Here is a 25,772-nt window from a genome sequence, read left to right on the forward strand (position 1 = left end):
GTCAAATTTGCATTCATGAACACAACAAAGCAGAATAAAAGTGCCCAGGTGAGCAAAAGTGATTCAGTGGACACACAGGAACAGCACCTACCTGAATGGCCTTGTTAGCATTCATACCTCATTTCAAATGTCCCGTATTGATACAAATTGAAGGCAGAAGAAGCTGCTGATATATTTATATATACTTGTAGCATTGGGAGCGACATGGATATTAATGAATGCATGACAATTACATGCTTACTATGTTCTTTGTTTTTTTTCATGATTAGTTGTTATTTTCATGAAAAAAATGAAGATGTGGAATTGGAAGTTGCATAAATATTGATGAATGCATGATGAACCGGAACTGACAAAGCGGAACCAAGAGTGATATGAGTGGGCTGCCGAGGGAGTGGAGCAGGAGACGCCATTAAAAGCAGTTGAGCTAAAGATCCTCCGTGTGGTCTGACTTTGCCATACAACAATACTACAAGTGTAAATAGGAATGGAAAAAAATTATTTGGTGTCAAATTATTCATGAACTTGAACTGCAGAAACACTCCATCCTGTTTGAATGCAAATCGTGTGTTAACAAATTTTTTTAATAACATTGCATCTACTTCATCATTTAATTACGACAATAACATAAATCACACATGTGATCATCTTTCTGAATAGAGAACAGTCTCCTCACCAAGAAGATTAATTTTGTCCACTTCATCAACATTTGGAATCGTTTTGATAAAGTCCAGACAATGCCCTTTATTTTCCGCTTCCTTTACAAATTGAGCGATTCCTTGTTTTCCATAATCATCATCATCTTGCAATGCTCCCAGAAAAACCCAATGAAAATGAGAAACGATGCGAGCCATTGCGGTGGCTTGGAAAGCATCACTCGGTACTGTGCGAAGAAAAGATGGATATTCCTTCTTGTCACTTAAACATTTGCACGTTGATGTGTAGCTTACCTGGAATAAAGAAAGCAAAATGCCATTCCCGATTGAAAATAAAGGATATCCTTTGTTTGTGGATTAAATACAAGCAATATAATAAACAAATAATGTGATTTTTTAAACTTTATATCTGCAAAAGAAACACCAAAAACAGAAAACCAAAGAAAGGAATTGTTTTTAATTCAAATATATTAAAGTGTGAATGCATTGAAGAAATCCAGTGTGTGTGTGTGTGTGTGTGTGTGTGTGTGTGTGTGTGTGTGTGTGTGTGTGTGTGTGTGTGTGTGTGTGTGTGTGACATTATCATCTGCCATACCATGGTATGTAAAATTGAGTGGTGTCCAAAATATCACAGGATAACATAACTCCTAATTATTAAAATGCTCATGTTTTTTGACACAAATATTTGAGATAAACAAACTGGAAACGTGCACAAAAACTGTGGTGTGTGCATACAAAACACACACACACACACACACACACACACACACACACACAAAATATGGCTGACCTGAATACATGTACAATTGTCGATACATTGATGAACACATTGTTATATCAGAGGGGATATTGACTAGCTTGTATATGAAGTTAACATGGTCCATGTGTTCATGCATGTTAGAACATTTTCTTCAATGAAGAACCGAGTCGAGTGAAGTGCTCAAGTTGTCCTGTTTTTATTTCTCTTTGAAGAGTGGTATAATTGACATCGTGCTTGGATAGGAAAGGGTAATTTGGATTTGTCTCAATAAAACCAGGCAAGGCAGCATAAAAGCTAAGGAGAAGGGTGGATTTAAATGTATCAGCAATTTTTGTGTGGTCCAATAAACCACCCCTATGGCCTTATTAATTCATATATGCGAAAGTATAAACGGTGGGTGTCCTCTCTGTAAAACCAGCCAAGGCACACGGTAAATTAAGGAGAGGGATTAATTTGATTGTGTCGGCCGTTCGTGTGTGGAGTGTTAAACGCCCCCGTGGCTTAAGCTCCGAGTACGAGTCTGGTATGGCACCAGCAATCAGTGACCCCGCAAGTGTGCAACACCATGGGCAGGTTGCAAGGTGTCACGTTATTGGTTCAGACGGCACCAGCAGAAACACCCGGTCAATAGGACAAAATGATGGCAGTGGTGATGTGCCACTTTATTGGATGGTGTGGGGGCATGATTGAAGAATGTTTCAAAGTTAGGAGCGTGGCTGCATGGCAAGGCAAAAAAGGCTGTATCCTTCCACCATCATATCCTGAAAGACTTTGTGATTTTTTTTCTTTTTGATGAACCTTTATTTCTTAAAGACAAGTGTCACCTGATACAACTCATACAATTAACTTCACTTTTCAACAATGAAAGGTCTAATATCAGTGAAAATTGCGATAGTTGGCGCAACCCCCAAAAACAACAAACATTATCTCACTGACGGACTATTTGGTGAAGGTTGCTGAATCATGAATTGAAAAATTGATGTGACATGGTATTACTCCAAATCTGCAACCCAAATCGCTTTGCACTAAACACCATGACATAAAGATGTTACACACTTTTCTGCGAACATGGAAATGAACTAATAATCCTCGTCAATGATATTAACAGACTTTGCAAAAGCTTTTGATCAAATTGATCACACAATTGCAACTCGATCTGATTGGGGATTGCTCATTATAGAGGAACAAGGAACATACTTGCAACTACTCATTTTCCAAGTGATGATAATTGAGACACTGCCATCTGATCAACTGCATCCATAAGTATATAGATTATCTAAGAATTGTTTCATGTCACCAATCAAACCAACTTCAAATATGCAATAAGCAGAGAATAATCTTTTGAAAATGTCTGAAAGCAACCATATGAAATGAAACCCTACAAAATCCATCAAAATGAATATCTCATAAGTATGAGATACGCAAAACCAGCCAGTTGGTCATGTCGGAAGCTATAAGCTTGATAATGCATGCATGGAAAATGTTTCAGGTGTCCACACAAAATAACTTGAAATGGGAAGCACCTGTGGAAAATATTGAAAATTGTGCTGATCGCCAGGCGTTTTCCATCTCAAAACATTATGCTTTACCACCCCAAGACTTTCTCATTCTCTTTATGATTAACATTTGGTCTCAAACCAAAGATAAAGCACCTCAAGATCGATGCACTCACAAAACATCAAAATAAACATCAGACTTAAAAATAATGTGATCTTGACGTCGTGATTGTATCCACATAAAAATTGTACAGATAATTTTTGTATATGTACTCACTCCAAAGTCCAAAATAACACAGAAAGTCACTCTGTATTGCACTCGTGCAAAAAAAACAAACAAACTAACAATCAATTGACACGATGTCTCTGCTAATATCTCCACAAGAACCTTTATTTGGACAGCCAAATCCTTGCATTTCATTGAAAACAAATCATTTGAAGAGCAGTGCTTTATCCGACTTCAAAATTTTAATGAAGTAGGAATTTAAGGCCATTATAACTGTCTATCAGAAGTTAGCAGGTGCATGTGTCTGTTTTATAACTGTTACTTGATTGTCTAATCCTGTTTTCCGTTGTTCTCTTGGCCTCGTTGATTTAGTCATGCCAATGCCAATTTAGATTTAATTTTGTTCTGCCATTTCTCTTCCTTCATTTTATCTCTTATTTATAGTTAAGTTTATATAATACCTATTCATATTTATATCCTTGCATTACGAAGTGAATATGATTGTTGTTTATTTTGTTATTTGCTATACACCTCAAATAGAAATTTATTATTTAACTTGTAAAATATTTATATTGTAATATTGTTTGATCTGGTGCATTCTGATGATGAATGATGAAGCTTTCGGTTTATTTCATCATGCAATTCATGGATAATTTGGCAGGATGTGGTAATACGTTGAAATGAATAAAACATTTTAATTCATTAATGAACCTTCAGTTGGATGTACGAATGCTTTTCAACATTTTCTAGACTCTTTTCCAAATACAGATTCACCTACAAAAAGGTTTTATCCAATGTATATATTTTGTACAATATCTATTTTGTATGACAATAAGAAAAATGGATTACACTTCAATTTGTGACCTATAACCAGAATTCTGAAAAACGATATCAGTGTTTCTTTTCACCTATATTCATTTTGAAAACGTTAAATTGCTGCCAAAGCTGCCATAAATGATTGATGTCCAACAAGCAGGCAGGTGTCATCTCACCATGCATTTTTTTAAAACAAAACGCAGGCGATAAACATCGGACACCGACACGTCACTACAAATAACAATGCAAAAGATGACTCGTTTTTCTTATCTGGTCTCCTGTCATTCCTCTTTCAAAATATATTTTATATATATATATATATATATATATATATATATATATATATATATATATATATATATATATATATATACATACATACACACACAGACCATAATTTATCTATGAGTGTGAAAGCATCTCGAAAGACAAATTACTGGTAAATATGAGGTGTTTCATTGACTAGAATCTGCTCAAAATTGCTCATTTACACGAGTTTGTGGTGACCAGTGGTGACCGGATTATTTTTCCAAATGCTCTCAATCATTCAACCCAGCATAAAATCTAAACACACTATTACAACTTTTCGCTGTTTTAAGTATACTTAACTTTTCGAATCACATCTCTTCAAAACAAATATCACAATCATGTGTAATAAACAATTTATTCCGTGTTGAATCAGAAAAACAAAAGCATTAACATCACACTGAACAAAGACATCACTTAACAGTCACTCATAAATAATTTTGGCAATTGCAGATCGATGTGACAGAGAAAATGATTTGATATCACCTGTGGTATATAGAACGGACCAATAAAATGGGCAACGATGCTCGATAATGAGGAGCTTGCACTTCCGATTATCGCTCTTGGTTTGCAGATATTTTCTTGTGTATGTGCAATTTCTGAACCAATAAAACTTACGGTGGCTTTGACCGCTTTGTGAGTATTAAAACAGGCCTCATAAATCATGTAACCAAGAGTTACATTTGGAAGCAACAAAGGGTCATTGTTTACTTCCACAATTGCAAATATCATTGCCATAAGCCAGCGAAAGATCCTGCTGTTGAAACTGTTTGAAATAAATATTTTGTCAAAAAAAAAATTACGAAAAAATAATTTGGTCAAACAAAAAGAAAAAAAAGTCCCTTTTGCAATAAACAACTTTAGCTTACATAGTGTTTGATTATTAAATCTGAGGCGTCACATATATATATATATATTTTTTTTTTTTTTTAAAGTAATTGTGATAATTCAGTTCAAATGTAGGTCTTTTATTATAATATCTTGTATAATAATAGTTCAGTTAAAGCTGATAAACTGTAAAATCAAAATGCGAACAATTTTTTCACGTCAAGCATTGGATTTTTTGGAGAGTCCACAGCGAGATGATCATTATCTCATATATCTCACAGCAAAGACATGAGATGTAATGAAATGAAAGCGGTGAACACAAATTAAAGAATAATGACAGAATCTGCAAAAGTTGATGAAAAAAAAACAAAATACACGATTTCAAGCATGACTATATTTGTGTTGATTTTATCTCTGACAATTCTGTAATTATTGTCACGATACAAAAGGAATTTAACAACTCATGCAGTAATGAAGGTAATACTGCAAAATTTCAAAGTCAAAGATCCTCTTGAGGAATAAGATAATGTAGAGCTATAAATAACAGTCTTCATAAAATACCTTCTTCAGAAACAAAATATTGTGATGCAAAAAATATTGAAAAAATTGTTTTTTCTCGAGATTAATAATCATTTATATTTGGCAATGAAATCGATGATATTTTGAAAAGAAGGAACAGAAGAAACTTACTTGAAACAATCAGGCTGTTTGGGCAATTTCTTGAATGTGGAGACAGAACTTGGTTTGGACGAATGAAAACGGAAAAACCCAGCAAGCATGATTTCTCCTTGCTTCACAACACTCTGCAAATCCGGAATTACCATGGCCTTGCATCTCCCTTCCTCAGCCCCTGCTGCATGCATGTATAACAAAATTATAAAATGGAATACAAGTTTATGGTGATATTTAAAACAAACTCGTTTCCCAGCAACACTGCACCATCGCTTTAATGCATCCATGCATTTCATCATTAATGTGCTGGAACTGAACACCTTTCCTCTTCTTAAAGTAACAATCATTTATATACTCTTAGTATATTTGTACAACCGTCTTAAGGCAGTATTTAAAAATAAATGCACAAATGTAAATACAACCAAATAAATCTTCAGTTTTAATATTTTTAAAATGTAATTATGTTAATGGCAGTGTCATCACCGAAAATTCAATTTAATTGAATAAAAACAACATTCTAAATGATCACTCTGGTTAATCTATTTCAATATAATTAGCCCATCCCAACGCAGTGGGTGACAGTGTTTTGCAATCACTTCTGCTTGTGTCGTTGGTTGTTCTCTCCATATGTGGGTATCAGGAGGTGGAATGGAGCCTCCCACATCTCAACGTATCCACCTTCATGTATATATACATATATATATATATATATATATATATATATATATATATATATATATATATATATATATATATATATATATATATATATATATATATATATATATATATATAGTGTTTCAAATAGATTGAAACAACATTGGCTTACTGACATTTCTTTATTTTTTCACCAATACACTTTTCCTTTTCTGGGTTTGGTGATGTTATAGTGGTACTTGTTTGCCTGGATTTCTAGCTCCGTAGCTCAACTATTCCATTGACAGGGAAGCAGAAGACGAAAGTGGTGGCCCTGTGGTATGAGACCATCAAATGTCGACACCCGCTGGAGGTTCTGCCCGGACTTCGATCTCAGAACATGTGATGGACGAACAAGTTGTGCCATTCAACATACTGTGAAACATTTTGAGCACAAGGGTACAGTGCACAACCAGAGCAAGGGCAACAGTGGCAGGCCAGCATGAGTAACCAAGAGCCAAGCGAACACCAATGCCATGCGGTATACTGCAATGGACAGTCCCAAGAAATCCCACCACTGTGCTAACGCAGAATGTTTTATTGTTAATGTTAAATTAACATTAGAACAGAGAATGTTGAATGCTTTATTGCTTTATGATGACACAAACACATTCACGAACACACACACACACACACACACAAACACACGAGTTTGGTGACTCAGTGAAATTATCATCACATGTCAGCGAAAAGTGTCATTTTTTTCCAATTCCACTGGGGCCACGAAGGTATGATCATTATTGGTCTGATTACAAACTAGATACATTTCATTTCCACTGTGGCACAAACGGTGTGCCGCAGAAAACCTGAGATGCCAATAGGTTGCAAACGATGAACATTTGATGATTGATTTAACAGTCGCTTTTGGTCTTTTTCACACTGAGGAGAAAAGTTATGGGGAAGGTATGGCAATTGTGAATATAACATTTGAATCCGTCTTGGTCCTAACTGATGAGAAAAATGATGGACGTACGATTTATTTTGTCAGGGCTTGAGTCAGATCGCAATTGTGGGTGGTGTCAGTCCTGCTGTCCAACAAATGGTTGGAAGGAAACACGCAAACACATTTTGAGGTTCAACTAATTATATATAAAAGGAAAATTAAAATGCAGTACAATGCTTTGGCTAATTGAATAAAAATGTCTCTGTTGAACAAAATTTGCAGAAAATATTTTCTTGGAAGAAAAACATACATGTCAAGAATAAAAGTTTCATGATATTTTAATTTTGTAAATTGTGTAACATTTTGGGACAAAACTGCAGACAAGAAATGCAAATGCCACAGCAATGATTGCAAATATTTCTATTATAATTGTATGTTTTCCTTGTGTGCTCATATAAGCGGGAATGAAAGCGATCACAACCATTAAGAGAAAGAGCATGTTGTAAGTTATAAACTTTCCCTCGGTTAAAGATGAATCCTTCTTTTGAGCCTTTGAAGCAAGACAAAGGCACAATATTGCCAAAATAATCAAGTAGGTCAAAGAACAAAAAGCCCAAAGGGGTGAAGACAATGTGCATTCAATAATGATTGTTCCCAAATGGGCCGTTGTATTGAAGTTTACCCTTGGATCACTTGCAAGAGCCCAGAGTAAAGTAAACACCACTTGTGGAGTAAAACAAAATGCCACAACATATTTTTGTTTCAGTGACTTGACTGTACTTGGACAATTGTTGATAGGAGAACCTGAAATAAGCATCAACGGAATCACTCAATATTTTAAAAGTTAACCAGAGTGAAGTCGATGGCACGCCATCGCAACTCCCCATGCTTCCCATATAAAGCAAAGTTGAAAGATGGCAAAACGTTCCACCAGGAATGACCAAGTAATAATTTTTGATGTGAGAAAAAATCTTGTTTTGAACCCATATGACCATAAGTGACAATAAAGGTCAAGTCAGACATGGGAGCCTGTGCCACAGCAGTGTGTCACTGCATCGACTTTCTGCCGGTATTCCAGTGGCCTCCATCTGGCCATCAACCAGGCAGATTCCTGGCCCATCCCCATCTCCTTGAGATGCTCATCAACCTGCTGCAACCACAAAGCACGTGGTCATCCCATTGGACTCCTCCACTCACAAGGCTCCCTCACTGATAGAATATGGTGAGAAGGATGAGCATCAGGGAAATGAGCCACATGTCAATACAGCTACAGCTCATTCTCGTGGACTGTGCAGGTAACAAATATCATTTGAATCTCTACCAGCAACCGCCCGTTGGACAAAAAATCCAACCAGCGATAGCCAAGGCTTCTTCGAAGAGACCTGGTACCAACTTCCCCACCCAGATCTCAACGAATCATACTCCCTTTCTTCTGGATCTGATTTTAACAAATTTCCCTGAAAATATCTGTTGTTCTTCTTCTGCTATAATATGTTCATCTGACAACATGCTTGACAAAGTAGACATCTTTCTGGCTGCTATTGGAGAAACACCTCAGTGCCGTCGAGTCTGGCATTTCACTCAGGCTGAGTGGCAGTGTCTTCCTGCAGCCATCAAACTTCAAGATGGGAGCTCCTATCACTACTTTCGCTGAGATCAACTAGTCCTGGGAATTGTTTCAAAGAAACTTACTGTAACTACAAAGCACATGGTCAGCCAACTCTCTGTCTCCGTCTCTCCGTCTCTCCGTCTCTCCGTCTCTCCGTCTCTCCGTCTCTCCGTCTCTCCGTCTCTCCGTCTCCGTCTCTCCGTCTCTCCGTCTCTCCGTCTCCGTCTCTCCGTCTCCGTCTCTCCGTCTCCGTCTCTCCGTCTCCGTCTCTCCGTCTCCGTCTCTCCGTCTCCGTCTCTCCGTCTCCGTCTCTCCGTCTCCGTCTCTCCGTCTCTCCGTCTCTCCGTGTCTCCGTCTCTCCGTCTCTCCGTGTCTCCGTGTCTCCGTCTCTCCGTCTCTCCGTCTCTCCGTCTCTCCGTGTCTCCGTCTCTCCGTCTCTCCGTCTCTCCGTCTCTCCGTCTCTCCGTCTCTCCGTCTCTCCGTCTCTCCGTGTCTCCGTGTCTCCGTCTCTCCGTGTCTCCGTCTCTCCGTGTCTCCGTCTCTCCGTGTCTCCGTCTCTCCGTCTCTCCGTCTCTCCGTCTCTCCCTCTCCCTCTCCCTCTCCCTCTCCCTCTCTCTGATTTATCCCCTCTCGTCTTCAGTTGTACTACCCTTCCTCCCTTCATGGCACACTGAAGAATGTGGTGAGGCAGTTGTCCTGAAACAACTTGTGTTTGCCTCATGGAAAGCAAATGCAACTGAGGGTAATCTCCGTTCCTTCCATAAAGTTTGGAACAAGGGTGTATCTACCCTCAGGAGAGCCAGAAAACAACATCTTTCTCAGCTCAAGTCTGAACTCTCAAAGCTCTCCACTTCCTCCAACTCCTGGTGGAGTCGATTTAATTCTGTTTCTCGTGTATGTTCCACCTCCATCCCCTCCCTTGCCTCAAATGCCAGCTCAGCTGACAGCGCACGTGAAAAGGCTGAATGCCTAAACTCTGTGTTTGCATCTCTGTCATGTGTCCCAATCCCATTGCTTTCTGTACCCTCCTTAGCCAGTTGCACCCAGCTGTTCAGGAACTCTGTGTTATTTACTCCTGACAAAGTGGAGATCTTGCCATCAAACCTCGAATCAGATTTTGCAACCGGTCCAGACGGCATCAGCCTACGTGTCCTAATAACATGCTCATCTGCTGTTGCTCACCCTCTCTCTGTTGTATTCACCCTCTCATTTGCTCACGGTCATCTGCCATCTGCTTGGAAATCAGCAAACATTACCACTCTGCAGAGAATAGGTGCAAAAACAGATCCCTAATACAAAAGACTAATCACCATTCTCCCAATCATCAGCAAGATTATGTAATGCATCATTGCTTCAGACAACAAACCCTTCCTCTTCTCCAAGGGCCTGGTTTTCGATCATTAATTTGGATTCAGACCAAATTCAGTGGATTCTCCACTGCATATGCTGCTTCTGCTCTCACAACAATGGATAGAGGTCCTCAATGCCAGACATGAAATTAGAGGCATCTCCCTCGTCATATAATGTTCTTTCAATATGGTCTGGCACCCTGCCCTGCTCATTAAATTCTCTTCTGATGGAATACAAGGCCATCTCAAACCATGGCTTACGGTCTTCTTCTCTTGTCACAGCTTATATGTAGCCCCAAATAGAGTTCTCTCATCCCCTCTTCCTGTCCAGACTGGAACTCTTCAAGGCAGTGATCTGGCCCCTGTTATTTTTCTGGATGGTCCTCCTTCGTTAAGAGCCCACAAACCCTCGAACAGTTTCTTCTCACGAACGAACACGCCGACCCCGCTCATCTTACACTAGGTGTAAGATGATCTTACACTCGCAACATAACAAAAACCGCCTTTCTCCTTGACCATATGACGAGACGATTTCTGAGGCCCTGAGATAAGGCCACGAGGTGCGCTCTTCTTCTCTTCTGAGAAACGTACAACCTTCATGACCCAGGAACAGTCGATGGCTAGCATCTAGCTTCAGTACGTGAACGAATTCACACCAGCATGAACGAGAATTGTGCTGCTATTTCATCGTGCCGAGAGGAGAGCAAAAATGAGATCAAAGAATGATCATGCCCATCTCTCCCACGTCACACCGACCAATCCCAAGCTTCGGGGCGTGGCCTGCCAGTTGTTAAAGCATAGTTCCTTTTTATAGCCGGCTTTGTTTTCATCAATGATCTCTCTGGAAAATCCTCTTTATCTTTTTGCTGATGATTGCACCATCTGCCATATCTTCTGTCTTCCCTCAGACCAGCATGGAGCAGCTTCTTCAATCACTGCAGATCTGGGTAAACTCACAAACTGGTCCAACATATGGAGCATGTCTTTCAATCCGGACAAATCTCATACTCTATGTCTCTCCGAAGGGACTGTTTAGAACCCCCCCCCCATCCACTTTCTCAACAATCCTCTGGAAGAGAGAAAGAGAGAGAGAGAGAAAGAGAAAGAGAGAGAAAGAGAGAGAGAGAAAGAGAAAGAGAGAGAAAGAGAGAGAGAGAAAGAGAAAGAGAGAGAGAGAGAGAGAGAGAGAGAGAGAGAGAGAGAGAGAGAATAATTCCTCCAGCTTATCACGTTCCTTGAAGCAATGGCATTCTGGATCAACTGCGCACTGTCAGTCATTGAGGTATTGATCCTTCAGAGGGTGGAGTCATCAGCAAAGAGATAAAGAGGATTTTTCAGGGAATCTGAGAGATCATTGAAGAAAACCAGAAAATGCACAGGGCCAAGAACACTGCCTTGAGGAACTCCAGCCTGGATGGGAAGAGGGGAGAAGAGAATTCCATGAAGAGCCACGCGTTGACTGCGACAAGAGAGGAAGTCCGTGAACCAGGAGTGGAGATTGCCTTGGATACCATAAAAAAGAGTTTAGTGAGCAGTGCGGGATGTCAGACCTTATCGAAAGCTCACGATATGTCTCTGGAGATGGCTCTGATCTCATCTTTGGCATTGGGTACCTCCATCCATTGTTGGGAGAGCAGAAGCAGCATATCCAGCTTAGAGTGACCTGGTCTGAATCCAAATTGATGATCGGAAATCAGACCATTGGAGAAGAGGAAGGATTCAATGTTTGAAGCGATGATAGATTCCGTGACTGTGCTGATGATTGGAAGCAGGCTGATTGGTCTGTCGTTGCAGGGATCAGTTTTTCCACATTTTTATGCAGGGCAGTAATATTTGCTGATCTCCAAGCAGATGGCAGATGATCTTGTGCAAATGAGGGGGTCAATAGAACAGAGAGAGATAGAGAGATAGAGAGATAGAGAGATAGAGAGATAGAGAGATAGAGAGATAGAGAGATAGAGAGATAGAGAGATAGAGAGATAGAGAGATAGAGAGATAGAGAGATAGAGAGATAGAGAGATAGATAGAGATAGAGATAGAGATAGAGATAGAGATAGAGAGAGAGAGAGAGAGAGAGAGAGAGAGATATAGAGAGAGAGAGAGAGAGAGAGAGAGAGGGAGAGAGAGAGAGAGAGAGAGAGAGAGAGAGAGAGAGAGAGAGAGAGAGAGAGAGAGAGAATAATTCCTCCAGCTTATCACGTTCCTTGAAGCAATGTCATTCTGGATCAACTGCGCACTGTCAATCATTGAGGTATCGATCCTTTTGCCACAGATCTCTGAATGATGAGAGATTTAAGAATATATTCAATGAATCCCAGGTGGAGGATCATCGACAGACAACAACACATTCATTCCCACAGGTCACAATCTCGAAAAGCAAGTGTGCATGATCTCCAAGGTGGTTGAAAAGTCCTGCCCCACAGGAAAAAGGCAAAAAATGGATCACTAAACCCTGTAACTGAAATATTTTTACAAGCATAATTTTTGACGTTAAGAGTGCCTTCTGGGGTCGGACTTTTGGGCCACTGCACCCTGCATATTTGTTTAGAAGATGTTTTGTCTTTTAAAATGTGCTATACTGCCGAGACGTCATCAGCATTTGTCAATATTATCCTGAAATTGTGAAAAATAAAACATTGGTTTCATATTATACCAACATTAAAATAAAATATAATAAATAAAAAATAAAAACGGTAACAACATTCAAACAATACCTTTAGAAGCAAATACAATTCTTGTACATTTAGCCAGCATGCAGGTTATGGCCAATGAAAGCATCATACAGGGAAACGTTTCCCGTAAGCTGCACACGTTATCTGTTGGCTTCCCAATAAAAACCAAAGCACTCCCAAAGGATCCTCCTAATGCCATAAGGAGAAGGAGATTCACTTCAAAGTTTTCATCATTCATCAAAGGGAGTTCACGTTGTGTGTACATCATCACTACAACCACAGACACCAATAATATCCCAATGAGTGAAAGGACCAACAGAGTGATCGTCACCGGATCATATAAAAGTAGAAATTCTTCAGCCATAAGTACACAAGCGTCTCGATGTTTAGTTGGCCAAAAGTATTTGGGGCATTGTAAGCATTCTTGAGAATCTAAAACAAAAACATGATTTTTCATTTTCAAATGAAATAGATTCACTGATAATTTTAAATTACTATAAGATATTCAATAAATGTTCAAACGGAGCCCTGGTGTAGAAGTGGGATTAAAAGGCCTTTATATTGAGGTTTTAGAGGATCTAATGTCATACATTAAATATATAGGAAGTGTTTTTTTTACATTCCTGCATGAGTGGAAACACCTGTGCACAGAGCCACCATTTTGCTTAGCCCATTGTGTCACACAAATTATGCTGGCCGCTTCACAAATGAATTGGTCCGATACAAGAATGACACATTACACTTCATATTCTGTTGAAAAATAAATGATTTTGTTAATTGATAATGTACAGTGCTCCAAAAAGTCGTGGTCAACTTTTGTTGTGAATATATTTAGTCCCACAAATGATGCAACAATACACTTTGTATAATGTGATAAAGAAACTCAGAAAGTTTTCTTGATTTTTTGATGGTTTAATTTAAAAGAAAATGGCGACTCCACAGGAGAAAGCTCTGTGTGTCGAATGTTTCATCGAGACGAGATCCGACATGCAAGTTCAACGTCATTTCCGTACAATGTGTGGAAGGATTCCGCCATCACAGACTAGTATAAGAGAGTGGCATAAGAGGTTGAAGGAAATTGGAAGTTGTCAGGACCAGAAAAGTAATGGTCGACCAAGCACAATCGTGGCAGACGTTGAACGAGTGTGTGAATCTTTTCAACAATGTCCCAGAAATCAATTTGACATTCATTTAGAGTGTCGGGACTACCAACCACCACTGTACATAGGATTTTGCATAAAATACTAAAGGTTTATGCCTTGAAGGTGCAGATTCTGCAGGAACTCAAACCAAATGATGGATCCAAACAAAATGCATTTGTCTTGGAAATGCTCAGTCGCATAAAGGATGGTGAAGATTAGCTCAAAAAATGTCGTGTTCACAGACGAAGCTTGCTTTCATGAATCGGGGAAGGTCATACAGCATAAATTGAGGATCTGGGCTCTTAAAACCCCCATGGTCATTGAATACATACGAAGCAGTCCAAAGGTCAAAGTGTGGTGTGGTGTGGTCTTCTCCATAATTGCTTGTTGGGTCCGTTTTTCATTGCAGAGGACACAGTGACCTGAACAATTTACATGAACATGTTGGAAGGATTCACCATTCCAGAGATTGAAGACCGGCAACCCAATATCATTTTTCAACAGGACGGCACTCCCCCTCATTGGGCCTTAGTTGTTCCAGCCATCCTGAATAAAAAAAAAATATTCATCGCTGGATTGGCCAAGACGGACCAACCCCATAATCACCAGACATAACCCCCCTTGATTTTTTTTCTGAGGGGGTTTGTCAAAGATGTTGTGGACAACACCAAGGTGGCAAACCTGCAGGATCTTCGTTCTGGGATCATAGCTGTATGGACACGGGTGGATGCAAATATGCTGAGCAGAACATGGCAAGAACTCCTGTTGCACCTGGATGTTCTGCGTGTGACAAACGGAGCTTACATTGAAGAGTATTGGTGGTGTGCACAAAAACGTATGAGTTTCTGTATCATACAAACCAAAGGGTATGATTGTTTCATTTGTGGTTCTAAATATGTTAACAACCAAATTTGTACGTGCCTGTATGGAACACCATGTATTTGGTTCCCAGTTTCTTATGCATGAGGTCATGTCTTGCTTTTAACCAGTAATACAACTTTCAAAGATGAAGATACCGTTCTGGATTTCCTTCCTCTCACTGTATATTTTACCTGTACTGTTACCTTATCATGTTCCTCTTCTCTTGCATTTATTTTGTGCTATTTGTTTCGTTTACCTGTATTGGTCAAAGCCCTATATAAATGTATTTGTAGTAATCAACCGTGAAACTTTCTCTTTCCTCTCTCATTTTATCTCCTTTCCTCACACTCACAATTTCCTCTCTTTTTCCTCTCTTTTTCCTCTCTTTTTCCTGACGTCAATCATAAAACAACTCCTGACTCTGCTATAGCAAGCCCACTTTGCCCACTTTATCACCGTCTCAGCATGCATCGTATATTTAAATCTCAACTTTCTCATCTGCGACAGCACACACTCCATATCTTTTTACACCTGCCTGCCCAATCATACTGCTTAATTACATTACACTGATTGTGTTGTGCTGCCTAATACACGTACAGCTGGACCCAATCCACACTTGTCCTGATTCTATCCCACTTCACCTTGCCACCATCATTTCCTCTGAAGCGCTTGCCCATGCTCTCCAAATATCTCATCTCCAAATTCCACTTTCCAAACAGGATGAACCACTCAAGTGTGAGGACTCTGCTCTAACATCATTGTTGCTGCTTCATGAGAAATTATATATTATACAGACAGGTTAATCTCATAGAATATTCAGCTCCTGTTTATCCTGGAGAGGCTTCCTGGAATTGGCAAAGGAGAGTTTCCCCATCATTTGAGAGGAGCTTTTCCTTGTCTCGGGCCATGAAATGTTTGCCCTGCAGTGGAGTCGAACTTCCTTCAAAGGTCCTTCATGGCTTTGTGGGTTTGCTCAAGATCATCTCTACATTGTCTTGCGAATTTCCACTCTGTCTTTCTCTCTTGTGGGGTGTCTGATGGGCCCACATAAGATCTGATGGGCTTTTTCTTTTTTACTGTTAATTTATATTTATTTATCCATATGTCTTTGGACAAGTTAATTGTTGCAGAAATGTTTCTGAAAGGCTCACTTGGCTCTTTTACTCTTAATTTATATTTATTTATCCATCTGTCTTTGGAGAAGTATATTGTTGCAGAAATGTTTCTGAAAGGCTCACTTGGCTACACCTGGATGGGTTTGAGGGTAGAGGAATAATAGCTAAAACCCAAATCCTATCCATGTTCCTCATGACGACTCAGTCTTTGTTCTTAACTTGTTTGGGTTCCTTCTGATGGCTACAATGCAGTGCGGTATTTCCCCTTCTGTTTGAATAAATAATTAAGGAACCTTCCTTTCGTTCACTTATGATTGGTTGTAGATTAGAGGATTGTTTATTTATTACACCCTGGTTATTTGCTCTTTTGGCTTCGTGTAATCCCTCATCATGACTATTGTTTTTTAAATGCTAGCAAAGAAAACCCCTCGCTTCACTGATAGGAATCAGGGAGGAAAGGTGGGAAGAGAAAGAAGAGAGAGAAGAGAGAGAAGAGAGAGAAGAGAGAGAAGAGAGAGAAGAGAGAGAAGAGAGAGAAGAGAGAGAAGAGAGAGAAGAGAGAGAAGAGAGAGAAGAGAGAGAAGAGAGAGAAGAGAGAGAAGAGAGAGAAGAGAGAGACAGGGAGACAGGGAGACAGGGAGACAGGGAGACAGGGAGACAGGGAGACAGGGAGACAGGGAGACAGGGAGAGTGAAAAGGTGGATGGGGTAGAAAGGGAGGAGATAGAGGAGGGGTGAGGGAGCGAGGAAGTGGGAGAGCAAGAAAGGGTGGGTGGGTGAGTGGGGAAGCAGGAGAGCGAGGAGGGAGGGGAGGTAGTGAGTGAGAAAGGAGAAGAGTGTGGAGGTACGGGAGGGGGAGAGAGGATGGAGGGAGGAGAGTGAAAGAGAGAGATTTAGAGTGGAGTGAGAGATTTGTCTCGGGGGTGAAGGAGAGAACAGTGAGGAAAGGAAGGAGAGTGATGAGTGTGGGTTGGAGGGGGGGCGGTGGACAAAAATAGGTTTGGTCCATCCATCCTTCTATCCATCTCACCTCCTGGAGATGTTCAAACACATGCTGTCTACCTGGTAAATGCCTGCATGCATGCATGCCCGAAACCAACTGCATTTCTCCAAACTGCTCAAATGCAGGGAAGCAAAATATCCACCAAGTCTGACCTCCATGCATGCTGTCCACATACCACTTCGGTTTCATCCAATGCTGACTATTCAAACATTGCAGAAACTATACATTGCTGAAAAACTGTACTTATATCAATATTTTGACAAGAACGCAGATCAGATAAAATTGGATAACACAATCTGCATATGTAAGTGTCGAAAAACAAAAAGGACCCCTGTTTACTCTATCATCATGGATTGTAAAAGCAGGTTAGAGAGCCTGGCCTTGCACCAAATGAAGTTTCACTTTCTGCACATTCCTTAATCTTCACTAAATATAATCGTCTAAAGAGGAAGAAAAATTAAGATTCATGCTTTGCTTAAATAAATAAATACACTTAGATACAAAGAATCCATAACTTGTTCAAATTTTCAGATTTCACTTCATACTTTGACACATATTCAGTCCATCAGATCCGATTTTCAAATCAGATGTAATATTTTGATTGTATACTTTAATTAGTCTGTGTGAGTCGATCGTTTTTCCAAAGCAAGGCATGTTTGAATCGCCAAAATAAATGGCGACTGAAGACCCCAGCGGCTAGCTCATGGGCCTTTAAATCATTGAGCAGCAGCCTATTAATAGGCTACACCACGTGATCGTCGGCGATACGCTACCGCGTGCTATGCATAAGTTAGACTATCGTTGGGCATAGGTTGTGAACGCCGACAACACGCTAAGCATTCGTTGGTATAAGTTATCGAAACGTTCTGTATACATTACTCATACGTTATGCATACGTCCAACTCGTTATGAATACGCCCAAAACTGAAAAAAACATCAATAGTTCAGCGTACGCCAGCGTTTTACATACATTTTGATACGTTGCCATATGCTGGCTAAAACGTCAAGGTGTGACAGGGCCCTGAATGGTGTTTGCAGATGACTTTGATATACCTCATGGGGATGATGAAAATCTGAATGTGTTTTGAGAAATGCAGAAGAGCATTGGAGGACAGGGGTATGAAGATCAGCAGATGAAAGACTCAATGTATGCATTGTCAGTTTGAGCTTAGGGAAGAGGATTGGGTTGGAAGTGTAAAAGAATCTGGGTGAATACCTGGAGAAAGTGAGAACCTTTAAGTATGTGGAGTCATTGGTGACAGATTACGAAAATATGTTAATATAAATTGAGGAACAGATTAGTTCTGGTTGGAATAATTGGATGAAGAACAGTGGAGTATTGTGTGATGGAAAAATACCTCTGAAACGAAAAGGAAGAATTTACAAGATAGTTGTCAGACCAGCTTTGTTATATAGTACGGAAACTTTGGCAACATCAAAGAAAGACGAACATAAACTGGATGTAAATGAGAGGGATGGTGGATTGACAAGAATGGGCAAGATTATGACCCAGTATATCAGAGGGTCACTCGAGATTTTGGAAACATTAAAGAAAGTAGCTGAAAAGAGATTGAATTGGTTTGGTCATGTGATGAGAAGAGAGAAAGAGTATGTGGGGAGGTGAGTGATGGGGATAAGATTTCAAGAACGAAAAATAAGAGGTTGGCCAATAGCAAGATGAATGGATGTGGTGGTGATAGATTTTGAAGTTGTGGGTTGGGAAGAAAAATGGCCGATTGAAAGGATGAGACTGGTAGAGAAAGTTGATCAACAATAATTATGGCGACCCCATGTAAAAATGGGAAAAGCCAGAAGAAAGAAAGAAGACAATATATTTCCAGATTATTTTACTTGTGACCATTTAAATCTTTCTTTAAAGACCTGGATATCCCTGTGGAAAGGCTATGCAGATCTTAGGTTAAGATCTCAAAAAACCACCCTGAGGAATATTACTACAAACAAACTGCAGTTGGAAGTTGTTTGTGGCTCAGTGACGATTTTGAAAAGAACCCTCAGAAAAAAAACAAAAAGAGTAAGAACTCGAGAGTTCACAGAACTCCTTCCCCTGTGCAGTCTTAAGAAAAAAAAAACATGGGCAGGGTCTTTCCAATTCATGCTTTGCATGACCGAGCACAATCTAGATTTCCAACAAGTGTTGATTTTGTCTGACTCTCAATATTTCCCAAACCTGACAGCACAAGTGGAAAATTTGATTGGTAGATATGGGGTAAAATGCCAAAAATTTTGTCCAGGTACTCGTAAACTGGAGGTTTTTGGAAGTGCCAAAAAAGAGATTTGTTTTCTTCAGTAGTGAAGAAGTGTATAATTCAATTGAAATACAATAAAAGTCTGGACAAATTTGGAAGTTTACTGCCATTTATGCACCCTTTTTTACAAAGATTTAGTTAACATGTTAATTCGTTATTTGAGCCTCTTTTTTGTCCTTTATGATGTACTAAAAAACGGGAAGTTTCCTGTTCGGAATGATTTTTAAGTTTGTTTGACTGCGAGATAGGCAGATAGACTAAAACATTACCTTACTTATCTGTGTGCATGCATACTCGGGACGACATTCCATACAATTTGCTAAATTCAGTGCCGAAGTGCTGCTAAACTACAGGTTCATGTTTTGATTTATGTTCAACTCGTGTTCTTCAGTGTTAAAAATATAAAAGAAATCTGAAAATGAGTCGTTCATCGATCCTCGACTGATGTGTGAAAACCGACAGACAGGCAGATAGAGTGAAAGAATTGTTTAACCCAGCTTTGCATTTCTTGTGCGGAGTAACAACAACACTTCTCAGCTTGGTCCATGAATCATGATCCTTTACGAAGACCGAGTTGGATACTTTGAGCCCTGTGTGGACTCAATTGCACCTTCTGAAACCAGCAAATGAACATAACAACGAGGCGCGCACGCGCACACACACACACACACACACACACACACACACACACACACACACACACACACACACACACACACACACACACACACACACACACCGAACATGTCCCGCATCAGCTGAAATGCAATGCAGATCTGATAATAGATAACAAGGTTCAATTCCACATGGCTCCATGAAATTTAATTGTTCTTTTCATGTTACAATACACATCATCTGAAATAAAAAAATGCAAATCTGCAACAAAATGCCAAAACATTAGCTGCTATAATTAGTACAAAATGGAATAAATACCTTCAACAGATATCATTAACTTATTTAAAATTAAAATTTAAATTTAAATGTTGACTTTCTAAAATTCCATTGATCACCATATTTATTTTACCTGTCTCATTGGAGAATTGCACTTGTGGACAAGCAATGCAATCATGACAACATAATGGCTTTCCAATCTGGGTAGCCTTTCGTGTTCCAGGTTGGCAGGAATTGCTGCACAAAGAGCGCGGAACCTTAAAAACACAAATTTCATTGAAAATGAAGATTTACTGGAACGGCACTCGTTGAGGTCATGACATCGACAGATCTGCCTCCACCCACGATATTACATCATTGTACATACTTGTACCAAGTTTGATTTAAATCCCTTCAGCTATTCGCAAATATCACATTTTTACCTGACTTGACCTTTAACCTCGAGACCCCATCATCGAATCAGTTTATGTTCACATCATTATACATATTTGTACAAAGTTTGACTTATATCCATTCAGCCATTATTAAGTTATCGCGGTTTCGAAAAACTATCATGGACACTGACCTTTGAACTGTTGATGCTGCCATCTAGTCAGTTCATCTTTGAATCATCCTCTATACTTATACCAAGTTTGGTCAAAATCCAATCACTGGTTCACAAGTTAGCACGGTAACATAATTTTACTTAACATGACCCATGACCTTTGAGATTTTAACCCCAAAATCAAATTAGATCATCTTTTTGTTACAATATATATTGCCACCAAGATTGAACATAATCCACTCCACAGTTCTTTAGATATCGCAATAACGAGATTTAGCATGGTCAAACAGACATACAGATGGACAACTGAAAAACATAATGCCTTAAGTGACTTCACCAGTGGAGGCATAAAATTAAATGTTGTTGTTCCGTGGGAGAGTAGAGGGAATCCATAGATAAATGGTGCACATAATAGTATGGACCATGTGAATTTATGAGCTTAGATTTATGCCTGTATCAGTGAAACTGTGAGAGGTGTCATATTGCAGAACACTGAGGAGGCAGTGAGTGTAATCCTTCAACCAAAATAGGTTATGGTTGTATTGTGTAAAACTTTATGTAACAGGTGAGACCAGGTTGAAGACTTATAGCTGGAGAAATGCACTGGCGTAACACTATTAATGCGATTTAAGGGACACTGTAGATGCTCTGAAAGCACCATGAGCAGGTATGGCAATTCTGCTGAGGAATCGCAAAAGACCATGGAATATGCCGCCTCGTGTTGCGAGGAGGTTGTAGATGGGGGTGATGCTTGTGCTGAGGTCAAGCACCATCCTTCTCCTGTGTCGTGGCCAATAGAGACCAGTTGTGGGCAATCTGAAGAGATAATACTGTTGCGGATGCATGCACACCCTTTCTATGATCACAGAGAGATTTGGCAGCATGCGGCCTTCTCATTATGACCTGGTTCCATTGCCATCCAAAACTGCATGTCATTCCATGCCGTAGCCATCTGCCTGACCATATTATCGTGAACAGTGGTGATATTCATTATATTTTGAGAGGGAGGCAGCTTTTGTCGATAAGATATCTGGAATGTATCAGGCAGGGAAAGCAGTTTGAATGCACCATCAAACTTTTATTGTGCTCCACACATAGAAAACTCAGAACCATCCATGAGCCCAGCTTCGTTCCCACCTCGCAATGTTCCCGCCTCACGATGATCACGCTTCTTGTTGATCTGATACATTAATACTTGACATCTTCAGTGCAAGAGCCACCACACCTCCTGCAGGTCTCAGTAATGGCTGCTATTAGGCCCCGCCTCCATGTACTCTTCTTCGTTGTGGAAACTGGTCTTTTTTTTTTTGTATACCTTGGTCGAGGCTCGTATGAGAGCTAACACAACTCACAGCAAGGAGGCATGAGACAAGAGGGGCGGGAGTGGAAGGGACAAAACAGTGGGGAACAGACACATTAGGTGAACTGTGGACGGGAGAGGGATGGGGATGGGACGGGGAACGTGGCGAAGAGAAGATGGACATTTCAGGGACTTTCAGGAAGGAAAGCAGGAGAAATGAAGGAAGTGGGCTTGGGTGGATTATCGGGGGTAGAAAAGATCGAGGATTTGGATGGGGGAAGATAAGAGGTGGTGGTAAACAGCTGTTTTGAAAGCCTGGAGGGAAGAATGGGAAAGAATAGAGTGAGGAAGTTTATTCCAAAGGCGGGAAAAAAGAGGAATGAAAGAGTGAAGATGAGCAGTGATTCGTGATTTTGGTAGTTTTACCAGAAGGGGGTTGTTGGCGGACCTTGAGCACCCTGTGGAAATGTGGTGGGGACAAATCGCAGAGAGAGCAGGGGGGGCAAGGCTGGAGAGGAGTCGGTAGAAGACAGAAAGACCACCGACCAACCTGCGGTGATTGAGTGAGAGGCCCAAAGACTCAGCTTCATTGCGGGAGATGCCGATGATCTTAAATGCCCTGGTTTCGACAGCGTTAAGCCGAGAAAGGTGGGAGGCAGGAGCACCAGCCCAGAGGGGAGAGCAGTACTCCATCAGACTACGGACAAAAGCTTTGTAAGTGGTCAGGAGCTCAAGAGGGCCAAGGAAGGACTTAGCACGACGGAGGATTCCCAGTCGGCGACTGGCTTTTGAGGCGAGGTTGGAAATGTGACTTTCCCAGGAAAGGTCATGGCAGATAGTGAGACCTAGATGCTTGAAAGAAAAGACTTCTTCCAGAGGATTGTTGAGAAAGTGGACGGGGGGGGGGGTTGTAAACGGTCCTTTCGAAGAGACATAGTGAGAGTGTGAGATTTGTCTGGATTGAAAGACATGTTCCACGTGTTGGACCAGTTTGTGATTTTATCCAGATCTGCAGTGAGTGAAGAAGCTGCTGCTTGCCGGTCTGAGGAATGACAGATGGTACGGCAGAGGGTGGAGTCGTCGGCAAAGAGAAATAGAGGATTTTCCAGAGTCCAAGAGATCATTGATGAAAACCCGAAAAAGAACAGGGCCCAGAACGCTACCTTGAGGAACTCCGGCCCAGAACGCTACCTTGAGGAACTCCAGCCTGCACAGGAAGAGGGGATGAAAGAACTCCATTTAGGGCCACACGTTGACTGTGACAGGAGAGGAAGTCTGCGAGCCATGAGTGGAGATGGCCTTGAATACCATGGGAAGAGAGTTTGGTGAGTAGGGCAGGGTGCCAGACTGTGTCAAAAGCACGTGATATGTCCAGGGATACGGCTCGGATTTCCTGTCTGGCATTGAGGACCTCCATCCATTGATGGGAGAGCAGAAGCAGCATATCCAGGGTAGAGTGACCTGGTCTGAAACCAAATTGATGATTGGCAATCAAGCCATTGGAGAAGAGGAAGGATTTCATATCTGAGGCGATGATGGATTCCATCACCTTGCTGATGATTGGGAGAAGGCTGATTGGTCTGTAGTTACAGGGATCTGTTTTTGCACCTTTTTATGCAGGGCAGTGATGTTAGCAGATTTCCAAGCAGATGGCAGATGACCTTGGGCAAATGAGAGGGTGAATAGAACAGAGAGAGGGTGAGCAAGAGCAGATGAGCAGGCTTTGAGGACACGTGGGCTGATGCCGTCTGGACCGGTTGCAGAATCTGACTCGAGGTTTGAAAGCAAGCTCTCCACCTTGTCAGGAGAAAAGGATACAGAGTCCAGGGACAGTTGGGTGCGACTGGGTAAAGTGGGTAGAGATAGTGATGGGTTTAGGACACAAGATTTAGCTGCAAACACCGAGTTTAGACATTCAGCTTTATCACGTTTGGAATCAGCAATGTGGCCATTTGAGGTAAGCGAGGGGATGGAGGGGGAACATACACCAGAAACAGATTTGATTAAACGCCACCAGGATTTTGAGGAGGGAGAGAGGTTTGAGAGTTCATACTTGAGATGAGAAAGATTTTGTTTTCTGGCTCTCCTGAGGGTAGATACACACTTGTTCCGAGCTTTGTGGAAAGAACTGAGATTGCCCTCAGTTGGGTTTGCTTTCCATGAGGCAAAGGCAAGTTGTTTCAGGACAACTGCCTCGCCACAAGCTTCAGTAAACCAAGGGCGGGAGGAAAGGTAAGACAACTGAACACGAGAGGGGATAAATCTGTGCATGAGGGAGAGCAAGTTTCTTTGAAAGAATTCCCAGGATGAGTTGATGTTTGAGAAAGTAGTGATAGGAGACCAGTCTGTAAGTTTGATGGCTGCTCGGAGACCCTGCCAGTCGGCTTGAGTGAAATGCCAGACTCGACGGCGGTGAGGTGGTTCTCTGATAACAGCCAGAGAGATGTCCACTTTGACAAGGACGTGGTCAGTAGAACCAATTGGAGCGAAGGAAGAGCAGCAGATATTGTCAGGGAAATTTGTCAAAATCAGATCCAGAAGAGATGGAGTACCATTGGTTGAGATCCGGGTCGGGAAGTTGACCGATTGAGTCAGTCCCAATGAGTCGCAGAAAGAGTCGCAGATATGGTCTGCAAGCAACCATATCCTGATGTAGTTATGTTACTTTTATGCTTCGCGCTGGAACTCATTTGAAACCATTTGGTCAAGTTGATAGCATTTATGGAGGATTATGATGGGGTGTTTTCACATTAGGGTATTATCTGCCATACTTCAGGGGCCGCACTTTAGGCCATCAGGGGCTGCCAGTGGCTCGCGGGCCGTGCAATGAAGATCAGAGATGTACTACAACAATAGCTCGTGCCTGTCTCAATTTATCTCCTGCTCCATTTGTTGTTTGAATCCGCATTTTACTGTCATCGTGGGTTATTTATTTTAATTATACATGTTATTGTGTGTTCTGTTAATCCCTGTTTGTCTGTCAACTGCTTTGTTTGTTCCGTTTATTTATTCAGTGTGTTGTCCGCACTTTTTCCCGTATTATTTCAATTATATAGAAACATCTTCCCGCATTCTGCCTCCATTCGTCTGCGAATTATTGCAGGCTTTGGCTTCATTTGAACGATCTCAGGGTTTTTGTAAGCAGGTTAAATCATGAACACAGTAACCTCCAACATCGTTCCGGCCATTTGCGGAGGTCATGAACCTCTGGCTCAGAGCTCCATGCTGGCAGATATCCAACACAACATTATTAAAAGACAATTAGTGTGAACTCCTCATTTGTCACTTACAAGGATTCAACAGCTTATAAAACTGGAAATTTAAACTTCCTTAATGTTAAAGAAATTTACTCTTACCTTTGGTGTGCCATCATTCCACACAAATTCACTTGAAACAACACGAAGCTGCTTCTCTTGTGGATAAGATGAATCAAAAATACCAACAAATTTAAAATCCAAACCACCTTCAGTGTTTTGTTGCCAGTTCACAATCTCATATACTGCAGGAGGATCTCCATTTTGATCAAAGAAAAACATTTCTCCTTTATTAACTTTGAATGTGACCTTCTTCAAATAGTATAACAACTGTAATTTTCATTGAGGAATGAAGGAAATGTAAGAAATCAATACGAGAGAGAGGATAAAATCATAATACAATAATAATATTGTTGTGGTTCTGGAAAAC

General features: G+C 40.7%; 1 protein-coding gene across 1 annotated transcript in view; it reads right to left on the bottom strand.

Moving 5' to 3' along the window:
* Positions 1–25,772, bottom strand: part of LOC147035804 (extracellular calcium-sensing receptor-like) — a 70,544-nt gene that overhangs the window by 43,751 nt on the left and 1,021 nt on the right. The window contains exons 2-6 of the mRNA XM_085869588.1: positions 25,445–25,672; positions 20,378–20,501; positions 5,776–5,938; positions 4,876–5,023; positions 674–947 (exon numbers count right to left, since the gene is read on the bottom strand). Coding sequence (XP_085725714.1) covers positions 674–947; positions 4,876–5,023; positions 5,776–5,938; positions 20,378–20,501; positions 25,445–25,672 — 937 coding nt within the window. The remainder of the gene's footprint in view (positions 1–673; positions 948–4,875; positions 5,024–5,775; positions 5,939–20,377; positions 20,502–25,444; positions 25,673–25,772) is intronic.

Source organism: Eptatretus burgeri, chromosome 1, assembly GCF_056783735.1.
Source record: "Eptatretus burgeri isolate ZD-2024b chromosome 1, Ebu_testis_v1, whole genome shotgun sequence".
Classification (NCBI taxonomy): Eukaryota; Metazoa; Chordata; class Myxini; order Myxiniformes; family Myxinidae; genus Eptatretus; species Eptatretus burgeri.